Genomic DNA, 15584 nt, shown 5'->3' with positions numbered 1-15584 from the left:
TCACTTGCACTTTTCCCAGAAGTCCTTTGCTTTTCTTTGTTAGGTGTGGAGGGTGCAGCTTTCCAGAGTAGACTTCCTCATGACCGGATGACTTCTCAAGAAGCAGCCTGTTTTCCAGATATCATCAGTGGACCACAGCAGACCCAGAAGGTTTTTCTGTTCATTAGAAACCGCACAGTAAGTTTCTAATCAGCTTTTTTCCACCTGAATTGTAAAAGGTACATATTACTTTTATATAGAATATGGGGGGAAAAATAGAAAGAGAGGAAAGAATTTTTAAGTTATCTGTAATACTATTATTCCGAGATAACCACTGTTAAAAATTAGGTTTTTTTTCCTCCAGGTATTTTTTTAAATGTATATTTAATTTTTGTTTTTACAAAATTGCGATCCTACTTCCATGCATTCTTTGGATCCTTTTCATTCCTCATAACCTCATAAACACACAATAAGAATCTTTATAAACTTTTTTTTAAAAATATACATTAAAAATAATCACTTTGTCTTTCCTTCCCAGGTTAAGAGAAACCCTTATTCTGTTCTACTCATCTGGTTCATCTTCCTCCTCTGGCTAAATGATTGATTTTAATGTTGGCAAAATATTTTTTTGTCTGACAGTTGGGTCATACTTTAACTGTTGGGCATTGAAATGTCCATTTTTGCTTATTATAATGAAGCTCTGAACAGCTTTATACATTCTTGACTCTTATCTCTGGTTATTTCCTTAGGATAGAGTTCTAGAAGGAAAACTACCTGGTCAAAAAGTATGAACGCTTTTAAAGATTTTATACATGTTGTCAGATTGCTTCCCAGAGAGGCTGACCCAGTTGACACCCTCATTACCCTGCCCTGTTTTTGTGATTAAAATGATGATAATCTGTGCTGCTGTAGTAGACCAAAATCATTTCATTTATTTTCCATTTCTTTGATTACTTAGACTGATTGCTTTTTCACATTTATTAGTCATTTGTATTTCTTCTGTGAATTTTTCTTTAATGTCCTTTATTCATCAGAAATTCTTTATATACTGTTCAGAACATATTCATTGTACTCGGGAGTGATACAAAGTAGAAGAAATTCATGTTGTAATTTCAGTTATTTTGGATATAGCTCAGAGATGTCTTTTTAGCCACCACTAACGTCTTTATTTTGACCATTACATTGCAAAACTACTGCTAAATTTGGATTGTTAAATGCCATTCATCTAGAGTGATTGGTAGGTTTTTGTAGTACAGAATAAAAGTTCTTTTTTGTGAAGGAAAATAGGGTGATTTTTTTTAAAGTGAATGGAAAATTCTTATTGTGCATTTCTGAGGCTGATTTATAATTGAATCAGCTTCTGTGTGTAGCATGTCAACATTTGTTCTAAGTGGATTTCAGACAAAATTGTCATTTTTTTGTTTCATCCTGAGGGGAGTTTTTACTTTTTACTTGAATTTGAGTGGTGGATTTATAGTGATCTCTATTTTCTCTGATTCATTACCTGTGACCAGAAATCCAGATTTGGGGAAGGACTAGCCCAGGTTAGAGTTGTGGTCTCTGGCTATAAAACAGAATTTAAGTCATTCTTTCCTGTAAGAATTGTGTCAGTTCTCTCGTGTTAAACTGCATCTTTTGCTTCCAGATTTTAAAACCACAGCTTTAGGATTATTCAACTAGAACCTATGACCTGACCTTTATATTATAAGATGGAAGGAGGAAGAAGGCTTGTGTTGAGGGGTGGTGGACTTGGGCCCACTGTGTGCTTGAGGAATTCCATTTTCCTTTGACAGTGGCCACAGAGAAAAGCAGAAGGTCCATATGGATTTGGTCATATCTCTTTGTAATTGAATTTATTTACACTTTAATTCCTTCTTTGAAACTTGTTTATGGAGCAGTCTTTATTAACTTTTAGCTAAGACGTAAATATGATGGTATTCAGCTGGTCTTGCATTTTGCAGATATATATTCAGTTTGAAAAGAATTCACGTTAGAGCCCGTTGATTGTACCATAATATTTTTTTTAATTAATTAATTTATTTATTTATTTATTTTTGGCGGTGTTGGGTCTTCATTTTTGTGCGAGGGCTTTCTCTAGTTGTGGCAAGTGGGGGCCACTCTTCATCGCGGTGCGCGGACCTCTCACTGTCGCGGCCTCTCTTGTTGCGGAGCACAGGCTCCAGATGTGCAGGCTCAGTAGTTGTGGCTCACGGGCCTAGTTGCTCCGCGGCATGTGGGATCCTCCCAGACCAGGGCTCGAACCCGCGTCCCCCACACTGGCAGGCAGACTCCCAACCACTGCGCCACCAGGGAAGCCCCCCATAATATTTTTTATTCCTCATTTTACTGCTTTTTCAGCAATATTCAAAATAATTGACTTCTCCTTTCCTAAATACACAGCTCCCTTAGCTTAACACATTATTCTAGTTTTTCTCCTGCCTCCCTCGTTGTCTTCTCTGAATGCTTTATAGCCTTATCCTTAACAACAGGCCACTATGTGAACTGGTTAGAGTTCCTTAAGGTCCTCTCCTCTCTCCCCTGTTCTTTCCCACTAGGAGCCCTCTTCTGCACACTTGGCCTCAGTTATCACCCATAAGCAAGTGGCTCTAAACCTTAACTCTCCTCTGAACCCCAGCTATGTGTCTAGATGCCAGTCTTTCACCTCCTCTTGTTGTCTTGAAACTTAACTCATTATCTCTTATTTCAGTGTCCCTCATTCAGTGAATGGCATACCAACTCATTTAGTTGTGCAAGCCCAAAACTGAGGAGTTATCCTTTGCACACACACCTCCCCACATATCTGATTGATCATTTGATTTTGTATCTACTCAGGATCTCTGGAGTTATCTAACCCAGGTTTAAATTCTTGTTGCTCCACAGCTGTATGATCTTGGCAAGTTACTAGGCAGGCTAAATATCTCCTAGCTTCTTTAATAATTCACTCATTTGACATAGTTTTGTGTTTCATTAGTTTCTTTGTCAGGAATATAACCCTTACTGTTTCACTGAAAGGAAAACCTATATTTGAGGCCTTAAAGTTAAAAAGATATTTTAAAGTGATCAAATGGTATATGTCTATTTGATTGTAATACAGTTTCTATCATTTAAATACAGTTGCAGTTGTGGTTGGATAATCCAAAGATTCAGCTGACCTTTGAGGCTACTCTCCAACAATTAGAAGCGCCTTACAACAGTAAGTAGTGTGTTCAGTAGGACTGGTTTTGAACTGGATTTGAAAATGGATACTTCCTCCCAAAAGCTCATGGTTGCTTGATAATGAATTTTCATCTTCTTGTGCTATGCAGAAATGAGCCTTGCAGCAAAACTATTTTGTGTGTTTGTAATTGTTTTTCTAACTTTTTAATTGTGTTGACAGGTGAGTGAGTTCACAGATTGCTAATAATTTCTCCAGACCTATGTTCCAGCTTTAATCCACAGAGTACTTTGGTGGCATTCAGTTGGCTGTCTATATGGCTTTCTCATTTCCCACTTGCCACCAGCAGTCTTGTAAAGTTTTTGCCAAAGTAAATGAGCATAATACTACTTTTAAAAGGGTTGGTTTTGTCCTTCATTTCATCTGTAATGGGATGTCATTTTTAAAAATTGGAAATTATGTGATATGCATTTTGGACTACCACACAGATTAATAGTTCTAAGAATCACTTTTCTAAAGGAGTCACATGACTTGAAGCTTATAGAAAAGATGAATAGAATGACTTCATGATGGAGGAGTAGAAGAAGAGTTAAAAGAGTTTTCCATTTAAAGTGCTAAAAAGATAAACATGTTTTTAAATTCATTTTTCTGTAGGTGATACTGTGCTTGTCCACCGAGTTCACAGTTATTTAGAGCGTCACGGTCTTATCAACTTCGGCATCTATAAGAGGATAAAGCCCCTCCCAAGTAAGGACCTGGCCAATGAATTTTATGGTTTTAAATTAGGTTCCAGGAGGCTTTTTAGCATTTTATTTTGATTTCTAAATCCATATTTAGAGTCAAAATATTCCCAAGTTTATCTTCTTATAAGTCAAATTTAAAGTAAAATCTCTTTGTAAATGTGAATTTCCTATAATTTCTGGTGTGATAAATACTTGGTAAAAGATACTGAATTTCCAATTTAAGAAAAAACAATTAAAAGTAAAATTTATTAAAAATGAAAAAAATCAGTTATAAAGTAGGAAGTTTGTTTTCTCTCATTAACCAGTTCTTTAATGCAATGCTAAAGGTTGCATTTTTATTTTTTAAATGCTTTTTACCCCTTTCATGGTGTCTGGATAATGTCTGCCAGGAATCAGAAGATAGGGATATTTTGAGAATTAATACATCTATCTATCTATTTATTGATAATACATTTATATTTATGCTTTAATAATTTTTCAAAAAAGGAAACTAAAGACTGCAGAGGTAGAGCTTAAAGAAAATAGCTTTAAGGATCGATTGGTTGACTGCTCAAATTGTCCTAAGTATAATTGCGAGGTAAATGTGGGAGATTATTCATAATAAATTAACCGAGGGTCACAGATGCTGAAGCACATGGCTGAGGTAATGAGAAAGTAAATCTTAAGATAAAGGATTTCATTTATGAATTTTCAACATTGAATTAAAGTTTATAAGTTTCAGATATTTGCTAATTTGTATTCATATAGTTTTCATATTTTGAAAATAACTCTGAATTGTTTACTTTGTGAGACGTCATAACATGTTAAGAACCTAGAAATTTTCTTGATAAAAAAATGACAAATAAAAGCTCTTAAACCTACAACAAAGTATTTTAATTTTTGTTCATTTTTTAATTTTAGCTAAAAAGACGGGAAAGGTAATCATTATAGGCTCTGGGGTCTCGGGCTTGGCAGCAGCTCGTCAGTTACAAAGTTTTGGAATGGATGTCACACTTCTGGAAGCCAGGGTAAGAATTTTATTTTGGGTTTAGAAGCCCAGCCTAATGGAAATATGGTAAGGAAATTATCTGTTGCAAATTAAGGAATCATACAAATTGAACTAAACCAAACTGATTTAAATGATACTCAAGGTATTCTGATAGTGTTAACTAAATTGGATAAAACATTTTTGACAGTAAAACTTTGAAAAGTGCTCAGTGAGTATTTAGAGTTTATAAATAATCCATATAGCCCTTTTATGTATATTTTCAGGTCATTGTTTCTTGCAGCTAACTTTCAATTAGGGGGCTTTCTCAGACATACCCTTTACAGGGTGCAGTTATTTTTAGTGGTGGGACAGAGTGAATTGTATTCTGTTTGATTGTAAACAGAAAGGAGTTGCTTCTCAGACAGCAGCCATCTTTTACAGCCTGGTAAAGCCAAGATACTGGCTCCTTATCATTAGTCCTAGAGAGAGAAATGGAAACTGAAAGAGGATGGGGATGATGGCACAGAGTGGAAAAAAAGAACATCCTATTAGGATGTTACTATTCAAATCATTTTCATGAGTAATTTTTGAGATTTAATTATCTTTCAGTGGCTTAAAGACCTCCCTTGACTCCTACCATTTAAAAAAAACAAAAACCAAACAACAACAAAACACTTCTCACATAACCTAAACAATCTAAAATTTTATAAAAGCTTTCAAAATGTTTTGTGCAGGGCAATCTAAATTGCTTTTTACAAATTCCTAATTTTTTAAAATGTTCTTTTCAAATAGAGTATGGGGAGATCAAAATTAAATAATTCCTGATACAGTCTTACCTTTAATATTTTATTAATTAATTCAGAAAACATTTGTGTGCCCTCTGTCTCCTATGTACAAAGAATACAGCAAGGAATAATGGGATCATTATGATTCCTACCCATGTGTGCAGGTTTTTGTTTTGTTTCGCTTTTTCTCATTTGTTTGGAGTTTACAGAGTACTCTCATGTAATCCATGACTGAAGTATCACTGCAGCTCAGTAAGATTTCCCCATACTTGAAAATCTACAGTCAGCAAAGATAACACTTGGGCCTGTATAGAAATGAGAGGTATTGTCAACAGTTCATGCTCAGTAGACACTCTGCCCTTGGGCATGGGGCTGCACTGGAGAGGCATTTGTCAGAGAAGTCATCTATCAAATCATTCACAGCTGACTTTGACACTGTGGGGCAAGAGTCAGAACATGATGGTAGAAAAATGGCCTTTAGTGTTGAAATTTGTGAACAGATATTTTCTATGTGAGTGGCCCTTGCTCAGCCTATACAACTGGTGTTAGAGACATTGGAGTAGGTGGCTAATAGTAGCAGTAACTAAGTATGTCTTCTGGGTGTCAAAATTGTTTCCTACCTCACATCACTTAATTCTTTTCCTTTTATATGTCATTCATTACCTACCACTCTCTCAAATGGTTAAACTTCATTTGCTCTTTGTGCTCACATCGTACTCCATGTAAACTCTAACTACACCTTTCTTTTTAAGTTATCAAAGAGCCCTGAGATGGTACCTTGACAGGTTATTATGGTTAAACTAGAATTTATGATTTTAGCCATTTAATTTCTGAAAAACAGGATCGTGTGGGTGGACGAGTTGCTACATTTCGCAAAGGAAACTATGTAGCTGATCTTGGAGCCATGGTAGTAACAGGTCTTGGTAAGTAGTTCTTAGTTTTGTGCTGTAATACAAGGTCTGAGACTCATAAAATTGTTTAATCTTACATATATATATATATATGTATGTATTTTTTTTTTGGCTGCGTTGGGTCTTTGTTGCTGCGTGCGGGCTTTCTCTAGTTGCTGCGAGCGGGGGCTACTCTTTGCTGCGGTGCGCGTGCTTCTCATTGCAGTGGCATCTCTTGCTGTGGAGCACGGGCTCTAGGTGCACCGGCTTCAGTAGTTGTGGCACACGGGCTCAGTAGTTGTGGCTCACGGGCTCTAGAGTGCAGGCTCAGTAGTGTGGCACACGGGCTTAGTTGCTTCGCGGCATGTGGGATCTTCCCGGACCAGGGATCAAACCCTTGTTGCTTGCATTGGCCGGCGGGTTCTTAACTGCTGCGCCACCAGGGAAGTCCCTGTTTAATCTTATATTTTAAAGCCATAGATACAATTTTAAAATATATTGGTTAGGATACTGTTCTCAGTATTAGTGAGAGGTAAATTGACAAATAGTCTTCCTGAAAAGATACATCAATATGAGCATAATTTAAAATGTACATAGATTTTGACCTAGTGGATCCAGTTCTAGGAAATTATCCTAAGAAAATGGACAACTGGACAGTGACGTAGCAGAATGTTAGAAACTACAGATTAGAAGATTAAATTATTATACAATGAGACCTATACAGCCACTAAAAATTATGTAGCTCCATATTAACATGAAATTATGCCCACATTTGTTGCTAAGTTGAAAAAAGATCACAAAACAGTGCATGTGTTATGATCCTTTTGTATGTATATGTCTGTAATTTTATGCACATAAAATCTAGAAGGGTCTGTAATGTTAACTAATTTTTGGTAATAGGTAATGTTTCACTTTCTTCTTTATGCTTAACTTAAATATTTATTTTACTTTGGGCATTTTGTTGATATATAATTCATGTACCCTAAGCTTTGATATTTTAAATTTTGGGTAAAAATATTTTTGCATTGAGGTTTTTGTTCTCTCTTCATAGGTATGTTGAATTTAATTGTTGGAGTTTTTTCTAGGAGGGAATCCCATGGCTGTGGTTAGCAAGCAAGTAAATATGGAACTGGCCAAGATCAAGCAAAAATGCCCACTTTATGAAGCTAATGGACAAGCTGTAAGTTGACAACAAACTACTTTTCACAATTTCTTTGGTTCAGTCAAAAACAATTTTGGGGAAACATGTGAATGAATATACACACATATAAATATGAACTGAGAGTAGAAATGATGCGACATTATTGTGATTGTTTCTTAACTCTGAGCTATATAGGAAGGGGTTATACATGCCTGTTGAGGCATTTATCTTTAAATACTTAATGAAGATTAGGCTAGCTAGGCTGTTAAGTTTTTTAGTTTTTGATGGGCTAATAGCGAAGTGGTGGTACTAACCTGATGCTTAGGTAGGTTAAAGTATTTGTTGATCAGAGGCATAGGAGCTTCCTATGGTTGGTATGGTAGTAGCATGGAAGTGATATTCAGTATGGGAGAGTGAGAGTGTTTTAACAGCTGTATGATAGGTTATGTAAGTCAGTCCTAATTTTTAGGGGTCTGTGAAACTCAAAAGTTTGTATTCAGCAGAATTTTTGCCAACTCCCCTGTTAGGAGTGAGGGAGTCTACAATTCTCAGGCTATAAACACACTATCATCTTTATATTTGAAGGAAGGGAAAGTTTGCTATGTATATGGCAGTTTAGCCTACTGTTATTAAAAGTGGTAAGATTCCAACTCTAGAATTTTGTGTGATAGGTCCCATGGGACATCCTCACCTTTTCCTGTCTACCTTTAGGATTTATGCAGTTCGTATCAGAGAAGTACAAACTTTTAGGAAATGTTTTGGTTCCCATCCCCACCATTCTGGATCCATATTTCCTCCCAGGGCTTTTTTGGGGGTGAGGGGAAAGGGCGGGCAGCCTTCTGGCAAAATAAACAAAGTAGAAAGGAAAAGGATGAAGTAGAGGTTAATTCAACAATTCTGTAAACTTCTATTTACCCTGCAAAGACCTGTAAAAGATAAAGAGATAAGACAGTCCCTGCCATGTAAGACCCCACAGTCTGGTGGTACTTGTACACAAATAATTATCTTTTCCCACCTTTTTATTATAGAAATTTTCAAACATATACAAAAGTAGAAAGAGTACTATAATGGACTCCCATTTTTCCAGTCTTGTTGAGAGCAGGGGAAGTGACATGACCAGATAGGTGTTTTAGGTAGATAGACAGTAATTTAGAGAATTGCACTGAGGAAGCAGGGTCTCTGAAGTAGATATTACATTAGTCCTCAAGAAGTAGTGGAATCCAAACCAAAGATTATCACTGATCTTTGAGACACTATCTTTTTCTTTAGACTTTCCTGAATGTAGAGCAGGTTCATTTAGTCTTTCTAACAGTAAAAAGTGAGTGTTTTTTTCCTAGTAGAGATATCCAAAGAAATTGTCTGCTTTCTTGGTATTAGATAAGCTGTAAAACATTTTTTAAAACACTTGTTTCTAAATAACATACCAATATTCGCTCAAGTGTGGCCTACAGCCAGCTGCCAATCCATGACCAAACCATGCCAAACCAACTAACTGTTGGTTACTAGTATGGGATGAGATTAATATCTTGTGCCAGAATGTAAATAAACCACATCATTTAACCACGATGTTTGTTCAGATGATGACTTTTTTTTTTTTGGTAGCAAGACTTTGTCAATGGAAGAAGTGGTGCATTTAGTTTATGTTCTGGCATAAGCTCCTTATCTCACCAGGACCAGCCCTTTGAGTAACATTTTGGTACACAGTTGTTAAGCTGGTGTGTGGTTTTCAGCATTTTGTTGTCATTCAACTGTGATCTTTATAGGATTTTTCTAGGTTTGTTTGTTTGTATTTGGTGAAGCAGCCAAATGGTAAGGAGGATTCTTTAAGCATTCTCAAATTTGGGAAAAAATTCTTTGCAGCTTTGAGTTCTGCTTGCCTTAAGTTAGTTAATCAAACATAAGAAGACATATTAATATTTCTTAATCATGCTGTTCCCAGTAATCTAGCTCAGAGTAGGAATGGACAACTGGTGACCAGTAGACTGGCTTTTGGCTTATATGACAAGTACTAAGAGCTTATAGCCTGGTTAATTTATGCTTATAATCACAGATATGTGTCATGGCTTTAGAAATCTAAGGAATAACTCAGTCAGTTGCTTCATTCTCCCATTTTGCAGGGGAAGAATCTAAAGCACATGCATATGTTTCCCTGAGGTCATTATAGTCAATAAGTTGTAGAGCCAAGGTCTGTTGTCTGGTGTTCCAGCTTTAATGCCCACACTTGTTCTGTTCTGCCTGGCTGATAGTTCAGGGAAGGTGGGGGCAGGGCTGAGTGTGCAGTTCTAACTGCCAGTGTGACTGCACCAGCTGAGTCTCCTTCTCAGACAACTTTCTTTTAATAGTTATTCTAAGGAGGCCCACGTAGAGTGATGATATTCACTCAGCCATTGATTTTTCTTCAGTGAACTGTTGAACGAAATGGGATGTGTTCCTCCATTCTCTGTGGATAGCCTCAGTGGAAAAGAGGGTGATTGATTTGATGGTTCTGTTGTTAGTACATAGAAATTAATTATTTCATCCTATACAAGGCCAGCAGTTAACTCAGAGTTATTAATATCATTTGTAATATTGTCTTAAGGACATATCACCATACTCAGCCATTTTGCTGCTATAGAAGAAAAATCATGTAGTAAGTGGTTTTTGTTTTGTTACCTTATTATTGTTTTAATAACAGTCACAAGAATCCCTGAAAGAGTTTGCCTCTCTCTTCTCGCTGGTCCTGGACTGACAGCTAGGATGTTGAGCTTGTATGTTTGTTTTTGACAAAGGAAGCTTATTTTATGGCTTTGGTTGACTAGAACAGGGCTTTCTAATCTTGTTCTACTATAGGATATTCTTATACATAGAAGTATCTTCCAAGCCTATAAAAATAATCAGAGCTAATAAAGCAGGTGCCCTCGGATTAACTGATGATGGAGTTATCCTCTGAATTATTCAGTTTTAAATAGATATGGGTAAGGTTGGGAAACAGGGTAATTCATATTTTAGGAGCATTTTGGGAGTCACCAGTGAGAGGACTGAAAACATGGATTGGTGGGGGAGACTGGAGAAATGACTGTCAGTGTTTTCTGCATCTCCTATACAGCTAGTAACTTGGGGGCTTTAGATTCTAGTTTTGTGTTTGACTTTTTTTGAGTAATGAAGAGGTATCTTAAGTGAGTGAGTGAATATGTGAGAGAGAGAGACTGTGTGTGTGTGTGTGTGTGCATGTGTGCGTGCGTGCATGTGTGATTATTAAGTGAGATCCAAAGACTCAGTAACTACTTAGAGAAACAGAACCTGAGTTTTACTTGGGAATGGCTCAACTGTTATGAGGAAGAAAGATAACACTTGAAAAGTAACGCATGCCAGTTTTCTTACAAATACCATTGGTTGGATACACTCAGTACCTATCATAACTTAGCAAGTTTCCACTTTTATTCATAGAGAGTGGTGCTTAGGTGGTTATACTTTTGACAGAGGCATCTTGGCCGTTTCAGTTTTCATCTTCCTTTTTGGAAACATCTTTGGTATCTTTAAGGCAGTCTTTCTCTACCCTTTAAAATCATGACTGCCAATCCCTGCTTTTTATAAATGTAGAAATCTCATGCCTTCCTTTAATGTTTTTGAAGTTGCGAAATAGATCTTTCCCTTCAAATATAGTATACTGAATTTTCTTTTCCAACCTATATTAATTTATTTAACAAGAATTTACTGAGCACCTCTGCTACGTGCTAGAAGTTGCTGGAGTGCACTCCTTAGACATGCCATGTGTGCCTTCTCCACATGGCTTAGTCCCTGCTCTAGGAAAGTCAGTTATTTACATCCCCTAAAAGATTCCTTATGAGGTAAAAGAAGGAGAGGGAGGCAACAGTCTCCATTTATAGAATCACGTTGAATTTTATTTAAATTAAGGATTTACCTGTTGTCCTTATTCTCCCTTCAGGGTTAATAACAATATCTCATTTCCCTTAGCTATTTGGGAATCTGGGTTAGAAACTCCTCAGATGTAAATTTCTTTTTCCACGATTTACCAAAGGAGCTAATCTTTCGTCTTACTGTAATTGTAGAAGTGCATGGGGATGGGAGAGGTGGAGGTTGACTGTGGCCTCTGTTGGCCAGATTTGGCCATTACAACTTTCTTCAATGTGTAATTCTTCCTGAGGATTTCTCTGGCTAAATCTCAGAACTTTGAGTACCTGGAACCTAGGTACACTTAACTCCATTTTTGCTCTGCTGCCCGAGAACTTATGCAGACTGGAAGTATGACAGATGGGCAATGTTTTTGAAGACCTACCAAGCTTGTGATGATAGAATGCAACCAGAGGTAGAACTAAGGAGAGCTGTCCTTCCTTTGAGATGACTTCTTACAGAATCAGGGACCCTGTCCAGAAAGTTGCTTGGCTCTCCCAAAATTTATTCTGCACAAGCCAGTCACACAGGCTTCCCCACCCCGACCATGTTCAGGGATGCTCCATGTAATCCGTCCTCCATGTGCGGGTGCTCCGTACAGTAGGGTCAGAACAGTCAGGATTGTACGCCATTTAGAGGAGTGAGGCTCACCAAAGTCTTAGTCTTGAAGGAACCATTTATTTGGAGCCTTTCATTGAGAAATAAATGGTTTTGAAAAATCATAAAATCTGTTTCAAGCAATAGCCTTTTTGTTTGATTCTTTGCTAGAAAACTGTATCAAAGGTCCTTTCCCGAAAGACTGCTTCTTCGTTTGTTGTTATGTTTTGTCACTGTGTTGTAATATAGAAATCCAGCTGCCTAAAATGTGGTGCTTAAGCCTTGGTAATCATTTGCTGAGTTCCTTTCTGAGGATGCAATTTAAGAATATAGAATAGAACAGTCAGGTTAGGGCTTCCCTGGTGGCACAGTGGTTAAGAATCCGCCTGCCAATGCAGGGGACACAGGTTCAATCCCTGGTCCAGGAAGATCCCACATGCCGCGGAGCAACTAAGCCCGTGTGTCACAACTACTGAGCCTGTGCGCCACAACTACTGAGCCCGCATGCCACAACTACTGAAGCCCACGCACCTAGAGCCCGTGCTCCACAAGAGAAGCCACCACAGTGAGAAGCCTGTGCACCACAACAAAGAGTAACCCCCGCTCGCAGCAACTAGAAAAAGCCCACGCAGCAACGAAGACCCAACGCAGCCAAAAATAAAAATAAATAAATAAATTTATTTAAAAAAAAAAAGAATGAATGGTCAGGTTAAACTAAAATTATTGTGACATGTTTAGAGATTGCCAATATTTCAACATCCTTTCATAATTATTTGTGGAACTAACAGAGTCCAAGGGTTCTCACCAAAGGGAAAGAAATGACCTGAAACAGGTATGTAGTGGGTGCTTAAGGTAGTCAGTTGCTAAAGTTCTTGTCATTGTCTGAGTGTGTCAAGTAGAATATATCTAATAGGTTAATTTTAGAAACAGATTCAAGGTTTAAATACATCAAAAACACATTTTGGTTTTCTCCCAGTCAGTATTGGTGTCCTAATGGACAAGTGTTTTATTTACTATTTTCCAAATGTTTCTTTAATTTTAAAGTGGAATTTTAAAATTAATGGGAAAAAATCCAGGTTTCAAAGCTATCCCTGGTGTCACTGACAACATTCCTATAACTGCTTAGCAGAAAATGGATGGGACCCGACTGCTGACTGGAGCCCCGAGTTAGAGGGGGTGTCCTGGAGATGCAGTCATGTCATCTGGTATCAGTCAGATTCGGCAGTGATCTTTTGGTTTGGTGTTTGTTTGTTTGGTTTGATTGTTGTTCTTTTTCTCCTGTATTGAATTTTGCTTATTCCTCTCTGCTTTCTGCACCGTCTCCCTTTACCACCCCCACCCCCACCCCCACCCCCATCCAAAGTGCCTTTCTTTTGCCCATTTCTGTGCCTTGACTCTCTCATTTTAGTCTCTGTACAGTCTGTTCCTTATTTCTGTGGTAGTTGCAGCTTCTGAGCTCACAATGCTTCTGTCATGCTGTGTGTTTAAAGCCTTGATTTTACTGCCGTCTTACAAAACTAAACTTGGCTTGGCTGTTGGGCTGTTATTTACAGTTTATTTCTCTCTCTGCTGCACTGGTTAAAAGGACACTGTCAAGGTATTTTTCTTTCATAATTTTTCAAATCATTTTCCTCACTGTTTACGGTAACCCATTAAAAGCTTGCAACTTAAATCTTTCCCTTCCAAAGATCCCGTCCATCATACATTCACACTGGTTTGTTGTTGTAGAGTTGCACCTGTATGTTGGGCTGGTGCCATTTGAGTATTTGTCATTGAAAGCGCATGTAAAAAGTCAAGTTTTTTGTGGGGGGTGTGGGTGGACTAGAGGGGAAAGTGTAACGAATCAAGTGGGCTGCTCAGCAAACAGAGGGAAGAAACAAAAGGTCAAATTTGGTCCCTCTAACCTTGACAGTGTCCCTTTAAATATTTCTGTACCACACACCCTGGACCCCAGATACTGAGCCTTTGAGTGCTGTGTACTTTTTCAATATGAACTTCCCTATGTGACTGTCACTCTAGCTGTAAAGATTAGAGCTTGTCTAAAACTCGAATTGGCACTTTCTGTCCTACTGTAGAGGCATATGTGATCTGGTCCCTCTTGGTGCTATAGCATCCTCCTGCTAGGCATTTTAGAAGCCACATGTAGAAATATCACCATTTGTACTCCAGAAAAAGCAGTCATTCACATTGCATCTGTGATAGTGAAGATCTCATAGATTTCATATTGAAAATGTGATTGTTTCCTTTTTAAAGGAGCACCAAATTTAGAACCATCTTTTGTAACATCACTGCGGGAATTAACACCAAGTAAAATTTCAGCATTGCTTTGAGCTGTTCTGTATGTGACCATCATATATAGAGTACATGTAACTGACGGGAAAGTAAATGAAATTCCTGACAAGAAGGTCACTTCCATCAGCTCTGATAGCTGTGTAATCAGAACAAGTAGCGATGTCACCAAGACCTCCTTTCTTTGGCCCTGGACTTGAATGGGTAGGTCAGATGTGTTTGATCCACCAAGTCCTAGGTACCACCCTGATATATAAATGGCACCAAGCATCCAAAGCCTGATTCACTGCCTTATTTCTCAACATAAACCAAAAGATTCTCAGGGGTTTCTATTTCTAAGGCTAAGGGGGATTCTCTAATTCATAAAGATTTCCTGATCTCTTCCATGTGTGATCTTTTAGAACTTGATGCTTTAAAATATTATTTTGATTGAATTAGTTATAGTGTCTTGTCATAATTTACAGTTCCAAAGGAGAGTTGCAGTCCTTTTGCCTTTGTTTTGGTGCAGATTATACTTCTCACCATATTCTTTTTTGCTATACCATGGCTCATCTGATAAGAGTTACTTGTGTGACTCATCCGTGAAGGGGCAGAGGCTAGTGCTTCGAAAGCATCCATTTAATTGGGAAGGGCAAAACTGAAGGAGTTGCAGATGAGGAGCAGAGTTTTACTGTGATGATCTTGTCCATAATAGTTACCTCTAATAGTAGATCATTCTTCCTTAGCCTTAGTGATTATTAGGACTTACTTTCATGTTTTGTTTTCTTGTTACCAATTTTAGGTTGATGGTAAAGTGAAAATCCAAATTTTGAATCCTGTTTCCCAGTTGATGCCTAGCTTTTTTTTTTTTTAATGTATTTATTTGGCTGTGCCGGCTCTTAGTTGTGGCACGCGGGATCTTCGTTGCCGCGTGTGGGATCTAGTTCCCTGAACAGGGATTGAACCCAGGCCCCCTGCATTGGGAGCACGGAGTCTTAACCACTGGACCACCAAGGAAGTCCCGATGCCTAGCTTTTTATGGCAAGAGATGCTTGCCTTAGACATGCTTTTTCCTTCTCGCTATTCCCATGAATTCAGCAATAGGATTGTAGATACAGTTTACTTTGGGGCTGAATTAAGCAGTAGCAGAGGAATTTGTGTCAGCTAAC

At 37.8% G+C, this 15584-nt stretch overlaps 1 protein-coding gene across 4 annotated transcripts in view; it reads left to right on the top strand.

The window, feature by feature from the left end:
* KDM1A (lysine demethylase 1A) overlaps positions 1 to 15584 on the top strand; it is a 63048-nt gene that overhangs the window by 33625 nt on the left and 13839 nt on the right. For all 4 annotated transcript variants that reach the window (XR_014260966.1, XM_082451386.1, XM_082451385.1 and 1 more), the window contains 6 exons: positions 44 to 177; positions 3094 to 3172; positions 3788 to 3880; positions 4777 to 4883; positions 6470 to 6551; positions 7604 to 7698. Coding sequence is in view for 3 of the 4 variants with exons in the window: in XM_082451386.1 (XP_082307512.1) it covers positions 44 to 177; positions 3094 to 3172; positions 3788 to 3880; positions 4777 to 4883; positions 6470 to 6551; positions 7604 to 7698 (590 nt within the window). In the remaining variant the exon portion in view is untranslated. The remainder of the gene's footprint in view (positions 1 to 43; positions 178 to 3093; positions 3173 to 3787; positions 3881 to 4776; positions 4884 to 6469; positions 6552 to 7603; positions 7699 to 15584) is intronic.

The sequence above is a fragment of the Balaenoptera physalus genome, assembly GCF_965194825.1.
Source record: "Balaenoptera physalus genome assembly, chromosome: 1".
Taxonomy (NCBI): Eukaryota; Metazoa; Chordata; class Mammalia; order Artiodactyla; family Balaenopteridae; genus Balaenoptera; species Balaenoptera physalus.
Note: the sequence above shows the minus strand (reverse complement) of the source record. Positions and strands in the feature narration are given on the sequence as shown.